Raw genomic sequence first — 10,524 nt, forward strand, 5'->3', positions numbered from 1 at the left:
AAGGATCGGCAGACAATGCCTGTTTATTGTAATCGACAGCTAAAAAACTTGTTTTCTTTATAAATTGGGTGCAAAAAACAAATAGATAAAACTGTTATTAAAACTAAAATAAACAACGTTTAACACTTGTTTTCCTTTTCAAGTTGATATATTTACAGGGGTATTTGTCTTCAGGATAGAGGCTATTTTGCTTGGGTTGTAATGACAGAAAAGTAAACCGAAAATAACAAAGGGCCACTAAAAACGGGGAATATCAAAGTAAACATATAAACTGACAAGAACAAGCAACAAGACAGACCAAATAATATAGAAATACAAAAGATAGTAGGAGTACGAACACTATCAAAAACTTTAAAATTAAACAGTTGCAGACATTCTTTCCAAACTTCCTCCTATTATTTTGGTAGTTTTTATAGAACTTCATATGTCAGAAACAGTTGATGATTTTCAAATAGTCAAAAATTTTCTGTTTACTATATTGAAGGTATGTTGGAATATTTAATGTCCAACTTATTATTTTAATTTTAGCATTTCGTTTTGTTGTATATTTCGTACTTGAAATATCTTTCTGGTGTTTAAATTTTAAGATTATTTGCAATCGAACTCCATAACTTATAAGAAGTCGGCCGCTATTCTTAATCAAATCAACAAATTATATCAAATATATAGCTACGTATATTTTCTCATCAGAAAACCGCTTTTTATCTCATAAAACCAAATTCTATAAGCTAAAATATTGCGACATACTCCAGTATATGTCCTTGGCATATAAAATGTCCATATTTCATATGCATTCAGTGAACAATAGGGGTCAACGACTGCCTAAATGCGTCGTTGTATCGACAGAATATAATGTTTCAGCTTAAAGTTGTAGTTACACGAGGCGATTATTCCTAGGACAAAACATTATCGCAGAAAACAATGCGAACTAAATTGCTCTAATTTATCTCTTTATAAGGTGATTTTAGGTTACAGACCACCAATTCAACCAATGAGCATTGGAACGTACGCAAAAATAGTCCTACGCAGAAATTACCCCTGTTCCTCATAGTGCTGTGAAAAAAGTTCTCATTTTATTTAAAAAATTTAAACAGTTTCTGAAAGGAAAAACATTTCTGTACATTTTATAGGTGCATTTTGCTTCTTGTGATGTGAAGCCTAATCTCCATAATGATTTTTAAATATACCCCTATCTCGTGAAAACACTGGGATTTCCCATGCTATTTATAGACCCTTCACTTCCGGTGACCAGTACTGCACTGCAAGTCTGCTAACCCCACATGCCATTCTGAGGATTGTGAGCTGACATATGTAGAATCATGCTGATATATAGTCCTCTGCAGGTTAAAGTTAAAGTCCAGAGAAGCCATTGAATATTGTGAAATTAGCATAGAAGCCTATGGGAAGTGGAATTAGTGGTTTTTAGCCTTAAATAGAGCTTTCTCAGTCGAAAAATGTTGTCCAAAACGGGGACAAAAACCAATGATACATCAAATACTGAAGGACATTCCAGATAGGATGTAATTGAATATTGAAAGACATGAAAACAGGACATAACAGGAGTTGAGCACAGATCGTCGACATCTTTCTTAGAACATAAAGCTTTTATGTCAGGTTTGTAAGGGTTTGTCCGATTTTACACATCGATAAATTCTTTAAAAAAAGGTGTTTAATCCTGTTGTGAATGCATGTATTGTGGATTGTCATGGAAATGTAATCCTGTGATAGCGTATTAAAAATATTATTGGATTTATTAAAGCCAGTCGGGTATAACATTCAAACAAATGCCCGGATTTAAATCTTGACTGTTGTTGAATATGTTACATATGTCACTATAATATTGAACAAATAACATTTTTACTTACTGATACCAAATAACATAAGAACGTAAAGATGTCTTTAGAAGACAAACAGACAACACTAAATCAGAAATACATCCAATGAGAGATGAAACAAACATTTCGATGAAGAACTAAACAGACCGGGCCCCACTGAATTGGCAGAAATACAAGAAAAAGACACTGATTTAGATATAAACATGGAGATGTTATGACGTATTGTATAGTTGAATAAAAATATTCTGCCTTTTGAACAACACAAATTTGGGAATTGTATCCTATATTCCTAATTTGACCATGGAGAGCACAATATAAAGAGCTTTGCTGTCATTAATTATTTTACATGTTGTATAAGGTGGCACGATAATTTAAGTCAAAATGCTGTTAGCACTTTTTTTATTATTATTATTCTTGTGGAAATTGTAGCGTGAACAAAATTTCAAAGATTACTTGATGTAAAATAAAAGTATAATCAAACATTTGCCACATTATTTAGAACTGTTTTTCCCAATATGTATGAACTGAATGTCATTCAATACTACTGATTTCTGAAGTACAAACTGAAATCAATAGTTAAACAGTATCCAACTTCGAACACATATACAAATGTTCCTTTTCACCTTTTCCCCAATTTTGTTTAAAACCTATCCAAAAGTTAATTTGTAATCCATTTCAAAACTTTTTCAACAGAGTATTATCCTACACTGTAATTTTACTCAAATGGAATCAATTTCAGCTTAAGAAAAAAAAATTCCGTGATCAATTTAAGATTTTCAAAACTAGACAATTTTTATCAATTTGAATATTCCCGTCAATTCTACTTGGTTAAAATCAATGCTCTTCACTTCATGTTTATTAATCATAAAATATTATTGGAATGAAGCTTTTGACTGATAATTGTGTTAAATGGAAGATACTTAGCACATTTACTGCTTCTTTAATTTAACTTCATTCCCTTCAAAAATGTTCATGCACATCTTTCAAGGCCAAAAAGGAGTCCCTAAAATTTTCAGTTCATTTAAAGACTAGATATTAATTTTATTTGCAGAAATAATAGAAATATTATTGATCTGAATAATTGCCAGAAAAATATTTACAGGTTAAAGAAGATGTGTTGAATGATATAAAAGAAATTACATTTGAACTATATTTTTGTGTAGTGTTCAGACAGTAGGGAAGTTCCAGGCATGAACTGGCCACATCAGGTTACTAAAGACTCAAAAAAAAAAAAAAAAACCAAAAATGATATGTATGTTATATGCATATTTTTGTATAACATTAACAACATCAAATTTTATATAGGTAAATACATATCAGTATTAATTCATTAAATAATATAAAAGAAACATTGAAATCAGGCCTCCAGCATTGTCCCTTGGTACCACATGGACTTAAGTAAGATTGAATTTATAATAATTGTATTTTCCGGAGTTGGACGCAAATGTATGGTGTTGTCTGTGCATGAGGTTCGAGTATTTATCAGGTTGTAATCCTCGTTTCTTAGCAAATTCTTGTCATCATTACACATTTTAGTGACTTATAGTGTGTGTGATGCATAAAGTTATGTGTATTTTGTATGAATCATGATTGTTTGTACTGTCAACCATGCCTCATGTAAGGCCCTTTAATTTGGAAAGAAAAACATCATCTTCTTCTTTTTCATAGTCTACTACCAAAGCAAGGAGATCTAACCAACTGAAAGCATATGGAATGCCCTAGCTTCTGTACATTATTACATCTTATCACATTTTTTTATTTTATGATACATTTTTACAAAGTGGAAATCATTTTTTCTCTTAGCATTGAAACATTCTCACTTTGTAGTATTACTTGGTTTATCAGTTTCTGGAATATTTCAGGGCAAACGACCGTGTAAGTAAAAATGATGTTATACAAAGAGAGATAACCCAGATTCAATTTTGCATTACCTAGTGCAATCATGCATACCGGTAGTAGATAATGTGGATATTACAGAACTAAAGCTTAATTTGACACTAGAGGTGAAACCCAGGGAAGTCTGGAAACCATAGACACAGCAATTATGCTTGATTTTGATTGTGATTAACTGTTTAACACAGCAAATGGATGTGTTCAAAAACCTTTAAGTTTGCAAAACAATTTAAAAGAAAATACTTAATCATGGCCCTAATTCCTAATTCCTAATGGGTTAGGGTTAAACCCCTTAAATTGTTCAAAACCGATTGTGGTAAGGAACCTTGTAGTACAATTTCACAGAAATGTATGAATTTTTACCAGTACTCAAGTTATTGCCATAAACAAAGAAAATGTTGATATTGCTCTTGGTCATACCTAATTCTTTCACAGTAAATGTCGTAATCCAAGAAGTAATCTCAGCCAGACCTTTGTAGTACAATTTCATGAGATTTAAACACTAAATTGTTATGTTATAAAGTTTTATAAAAGACTTGCTTTTTAGTCCCTAAACCCTGATCATTAGGACTACTTAACAATAAACATGATCAAAATAACATCTTGCAATCATATAAAATGTCTGTCCTAAACACTACTGAAAACAAATTGATTTTCATGGTGTACTAATATTTGCTATTTTCAGTGGACAGAAAATGACAATAAATATTACCAGTGTACTATATTACCCTATTCATTTTTTGAAGCAACCAAAATTGATACCCACAAATATCTTAATTATAAGAATCCAAGAAAATTAATATGTTTACAGTATTTGCTTAAAAACAACTCTAATTTCAAATTATAATTCATGGATTTATTTTTTCAGACCCAAACAATGATACATAAACATCATTTTCTGCAAAATGTAAATGTTAACAATAATCCTGTCTCCTTGTAAAAAAGTTAAAGTCTAAGTCTACACACATGTAGTGGCCATCCATGTTATTTCAGCTTGGTAAATAATGACTTAGCTACCTATAAAGATAAATATCACAAACATTAGATAACTCAGACAATCTACAGCTTGTAGCAGTACATATGTACCTGGTACTTTAGTAAGAAGGGTTGATGAAATGCAAGGAAAATCCACTTAATCTACATGTATTTCATCATCATGAATATCATTCACAACATTTTATGTATATAAATAAGTTTACAATAAGCAATATTTACAACAATATCTTAAATTTTTTAGTATTCTTTTTTATAATATACAATTTCATGTGTTTGACAAAATGTGACATTTTTAACAATGAAAAGATAACATAATTAGGTTTTGTTGTTTTATGTACTTGTATGTATACACTTTGCCCAAACACTTGTATGTACATGTACACTACAGGCTATCAGTTAAAAGTGTGTCTGATAACCATTCTTTTATATATTTTTTTTATTCCAACAGCATTAAAGAATCTTCTGTTTTATCTGTTCAACAACTACATTTTTATACTAATACTTTAAGTCAAATTTTAGCCATAATCTTTAAAATGAAAGTGTTGTTTGCATACATATTTAAATTTATCAAAAAAAAAAAAAAGGTCATCAACAGTCATATGGATTGATACCCTTTAGAATTTGGTTATTTAGTCAAAAACTTCTATGACTCCAAGCTTTGAAAAAAAAATTGCCCATATTCTGTTTATAAATCATAAACATAATTTGAATTTTCTTGGCTTTGTACCTAATTTCATAATCTATGTTTAATCATTTCCAAAGTTTGATCCTCGCTCAGTTTGCTCTCTAACTACTTGTTTCTAGGGTGTGGACACCATTACTTTGCCAGATATGAGACAAGACAGTGATCAAAAAGTACCAAATAAATGAACTATCTGAATTTTGGCAACTTCAAGCAATTCTTTTGTCCTTTTAATACAAGAATATTCAGAAGTCCTTCTTTCTCAGTAACCATGTATTCAAGCCTCCAAATTTACAATTAACACTTTTAAAGCTTGATGATTGATTTTTCAATTGTATTTTAGGCCAACAATAGCCTTTAATGCAACTAATTCTTTTTTGAATTGGTGATAAGCAGATTTTTTTTTATCTTAGAAATTTTAACAGGTCTGTTATGACTTGTGAAAATTGCAAGTCATCACATCTTTTTATCTCGTCATTTTGGAGCTATGGTCAATACCAGGCCCAAGAAATAAACCTTTCCTATTTAAGCATATGGAACAAATTTATGATTATTGTCATACCAGGATGATAATGGAGAGCCAAAGAATTTGGAAAAATGAAAACAACACAAACAATAGCAATTTTATCAGATACTATTTTTTTTTATTGTGAAAGTCAATGCATCTTACTATTTAAGAAATCTGTCATTTCATATGATTCACATGTTGTAATTGTTTAATACTGCTGTATTTTCTAGTATTTAGTCTTGATATAACATTGTTTTCTTTCTTCGTGTGTTAACATTTGTATATCTCTTTTTTATTTGCATCCAACAAAGAAAGTTGTACCTTTGATAAAACAAGTAAACATTTCAAACTGAAATTTTTGTATTTTTTACTTCTTGATATATACCCCTTTAAATAGATTTGGCCAAAAGAAAATACTTACACAGGCATCTACACAATGTACATAATCTAAAAGTTCTTCATAACAAGTTTCATCTGTTTCTTTCTTGCTCTTAACTCTGTCATTACATGTTTCTAACACATCATTCATTTTTTTACATGCATCAGTTCCCTGACATGACTCTCTGATAGTTTCCTGTACATCCTGTTAAACAATAACAGAAATACAACTTTAATGACTTAATTATACATGTACATGTTGTACATGAATCACGATAACTGACATATAAACTGTTTACTCTTATTTTCAGAGAAGGATTTCACTTACAAGCAACAGAGTGGTGCTTAGATTTCTTGAAATTTTCACATTTCTGTGATTTTACGATTTTCATACATCGGTTTCATTTTGAATATTTCTCAAGTGAATAAACAAATTTTCAGGTCTTTACACTTCATATGCATATCTAGCTACATCTATAGACCACAATTTCAATAAAAAGTTTAAAATTCAAGAAACCATAATACATGTAGTACAATCTATTCTCCTAGTTGTGGCAGTACCTTTGAAGACCAGTAAAATAAGACTCTTTAGCCTGGTCTAGAGTTTTGAAAAATCATTGTAAAATAAACATATCATTTGTTTTTCAAGATAAGTACTAATATAATAGTTTGACAAAGTAAACTGATTTCCTGCTGATTCAAATTCAGGAAATTTGCTATTATTCAATATATCACATGCAAGATGTGATATTAAAAAAAAACAAAACAAAAAAAACAATGATTATAGACACATTTATGTTTTAATCCCAGTACATGTAATAAGTCCTAATTGATACTCCAAACCATCAGTGACAACAAATGAAATCAATTTATGAAATGAGTTGTGATGATACAGTAAAAAAAAATTGTAACAGTAAAATCCTGATTTGAAATAGCAAATTTCTGCCAGCAGAAAAAAAGTCATGTCTGGAAATTACAGAATTTAATTCATATGTGAATCATTGTAACATATTACATAAGGATATCACAGGTATTTATACAACTAATATACATAAAATATATACATGTATCTGAGACAGGTTTATACATGAACTAGCCATATCACTACATGTATGTACATTTAACCTCCATGAAAGTGTTTTCAAGAATAGAATAACATACACTTTACCTCAGGTTCATCATCCTCTTCATCTTCAGGAGGAGTATCATCCTAGAAGAAAATAAGACTAATCATTGAGGAAGAATTATGCCCACTTAATGCTAATGCCTTCCTCATATTATTAACAATTTGCCAGGGATGTCAATAAAAGCAGTAACCCCGCAAAATTTGATGGCTACTTACTCATCTTGACAGCTCTCTTTTTCCAAAAATGAGTGAACTCTTGCAAAATTTTCATGTCTACATGTACCTGCTACTTTTCCTTTTTATCTTGAAACTTAAAATATTACTGACATCCCAGTTTACAATATCCCTATTACATAAATGCATATTAATTGTGATTCAAACAGGTTGGGACTTGTCCAGAAATTAGCCCCCAACTGGACACTTCTACTCATACATGTATGTTTTTCACCCATTATAAAGATAAAACTTTTTTTTTCATATCAAAGTGGGAATATTTGAGCAATTTTGGTATTATATATTTAAGGTCACTACAGATGCATTTACACTTGTGGAATAACATACATTGTACACTGAATTTTCCTGTTGTCTGTATACTGAATAATTTCCTCCTTTGTGGTCAAGATTCATGATGTCACAATTTAAAATTACAAAGTCATGTATATTGTATATAGCTTCTCCTGGGCTTTTTCAACCCATTTTCATGGCCAAATATCAGCCACATTTCTAGCATGAAATTAAATATTTCTGCCCCAAATTTTGTAACAAATTTCCCAAATGGTTCAAGCAAAAAAAGGAGTACTGTATTTTGATGTGTATTATGTGCACATTTTTACATACAAATTATTTCCAGAACATGGGGGTGCGTATTATACATCAATACATAAGAATTGGCCACGAAATTCAAGATTTTGGTATGTGAAAAGACATTGCGTAATGTAAACAAACCGAAAGTGAACTGTTACTGAAAGAAATTTTATCTGATCATCAAATACATCTTTAAGTATTAAAATTTTTAGTGATATTTTCTTCAAATCATGTTCAAATGACTTAATAACATGTTTCAAACAAAGGTTGTACAATATTTCCTTCTTATAAAGCATGGTTAGAAATTAATATGAAACAACTAAAAACCAAAAAGTAACAAATTCCTTTTTTGTCAAACCCTCCTTATCAAACGCTTTTACAGCTGAAAATGATTATTCTGATACTTATTTTGATTGTTTCTTACAATTTTCTTACTTAAAAGTATGTTTTTAAATGAAAAATGGGAAATTTGAATAACAACCAAAACCGGAAATGTCCAATTTTCCTGACTTTCAATTTTGTTTTATAAGTCATTTCATACATCCTGTATCAATTTAATCATGCTTCGAAATTAAAATTATCCAATTTATGTAGCTGTTGATGTTACATGGTGTTTTAGTCTGCATAGAAGTTTCTAACCTTCTCATTTTCACAGGAAATACCGCATCAAGGTAAATAAATTGACTGATCAAGTGCAAAATATTAATTTTTTTTGTCTTACAAAATTTTACTGCAACCTAAGTCTAAAAAACTTTTTTGTCACACATTTAGACCTTCAAAATTGCCCTGTGCACTATACACACCAAAATACGGTAGTTAAAATGCCATTCTGCAAAATCCAAAGTAAATTTAAATAAAGATCAAGAGAAACAAATGTTTGTTGACATAATTTTTGAGAGTTGAAATTAGAAAGGAGAATAAAAACTTTAAATTCATATGGAACTCCTTGTTCCTTTCACTTTCTTTTCTAAGAAAATGTTCGAGAAGTTCAGGAATAAATTGACAATACATAAATGTCTCACAATAGTAAATATTTCCTGAAAAAGTACACAAAAAAAGATAGGTTCAAAGAGAAATTTTAGGGCTAGGGCCTCATAATGCTTATTTGAAAAAATGGAAAAAGCCCTGATCTCTAACATCAAAATTTTAAAAGAAAACAAATTTAGGGTAATTCAGAGCGAAAAGACCAATGTGAATTCATGTTTTTCAAAAGTACAAAAATGTAATAGAAGACTCAAAAAAATGCTGTGTTTCACATCCCATAACTTTTCTTTGTATTAAAATCAAAAGTGAGCTTTCTTTGAAAACTGATACCTCAATCGATTCAAATGAATAAATTCCCTCTTTTATTATGCTTGTACATTGTATTGTTAACTGGGTCCAGTACACTTATGGCAAGAAAAAACATCAATATCCAGTTCAGTGCATCATGCACTGCATATGAATTTGGGAGCCTAAAAAGCATAATGACAGCTTCATTTTCATACACTTAATAGTATATGCAATTGAGAACCACATTAGTCTCAGAAAAGAACACTTGCTATGGTGATTAATGCAAATCTTCTAAGCTTTTTCCATATTAAGGATGGTCAATTCATGGCACCCAAATATTTACAAAAGATGATGCAGTCAGCTTTTCAATACAGGCCATGACAATTCAGGACAATAAAAACTGTATATCATAATACAATTTAAAATATTGGAAGGTAATAAAAATAACATTACAAATCAGGGGTGAAAAACACCTTTAAAGGTGTTTTGAATTGATGTCTAAAGTTTCACCTTCTTCATTATTATTTTTAACTAAGATAGCCCTATTCCTATCTTTCTTATTCACAATCAAATGTTTACAAAACACTATATTTGGGAAAGTAACCCTTACGGGAGGTCAACCTCAATCTCAAGACATATTCCCTAACTGTAAAATGGGGATAGTATTGTAAAAGAAAATAATGAATTGACATGTTCATGTCAAGGACACCAAAGTCGATGGTTCCATGTCCCTAATGACCTTTGAAATACCTTCTAATTGTTTCAATAATGTATGCTTTACTTAAAACTTTAAAAAGTGGGTGTTAAATGTGAAATGATTGGTGTTAAAACGCCTTATACCTCTACCTCAGGGTCCTGAAGAGCAACCGATCTTTCACCAAGGGTCATTTTCGCTAAAGGAGGTAGGTATATTAATTCTTCAAGCCCGTGATAAAATTCTCGTGCTAGGAAGCGCAGAAAAGATTTTGATTCAAATGCGAATCGGAATGCGGATATTTTGAAAAAGTCAGGCTAAATCGAGTAACTTTTT

General features: G+C 30.4%; 1 protein-coding gene across 2 annotated transcripts; it reads right to left on the reverse strand.

Annotated features, from left to right (window-relative positions):
* Positions 1-4,569: 4,569 nt before the first annotated feature.
* LOC148629391 (cytochrome b-c1 complex subunit 6, mitochondrial-like) lies at positions 4,570-10,452 on the reverse strand. Of its 2 annotated transcripts, none has more exons than XM_088550168.1 (4): positions 10,341-10,452; positions 7,461-7,502; positions 6,336-6,497; positions 4,570-4,745 (listed from the first exon to the last, which is right to left on the reverse strand). In XM_088550168.1, exons 1-4 carry the CDS (start codon positions 10,380-10,382, stop codon positions 4,713-4,715), a joined length of 279 nt encoding a protein of 92 aa, XP_088406294.1. In that variant the 5' UTR covers positions 10,383-10,452; the 3' UTR covers positions 4,570-4,712. The 2 variants fall into 2 exon arrangements, with proteins under 2 accessions (XP_088406294.1, XP_088406286.1); XM_088550160.1 differs by having other exon boundaries at positions 10,335-10,452.
* Between the last annotated feature and the right edge of the window lie 72 nt (positions 10,453-10,524).

The sequence above is a fragment of the Perna viridis genome, chromosome 1, assembly GCF_037379345.1.
Source record: "Perna viridis isolate PV_CMFRI_1.1 ecotype Kerala chromosome 1, ASM3737934v1, whole genome shotgun sequence".
Classification (NCBI taxonomy): Eukaryota; Metazoa; Mollusca; class Bivalvia; order Mytilida; family Mytilidae; genus Perna; species Perna viridis.

Excerpts from the sequence above, each read along its gene's own strand:
- LOC148629391 (XM_088550160.1), bottom strand. The coding sequence starts at position 10,382 with ATGACCCTTGGTGAAAGATCGGTTGCTCTTCAGGACCCTGAGGTAGAG. Across the intron at positions 6,498-7,460 it reads AAGAGGATGATGAACCTGAG|GATGTACAGGAAACTATCAG; the intron begins GTAAAGTGTATG and ends ATTGTTTAACAG. Across the intron at positions 4,746-6,335 it reads TACATTGTGTAGATGCCTGT|GTAGCTAAGTCATTATTTAC; the intron begins GTAAGTATTTTC and ends TTATCTTTATAG.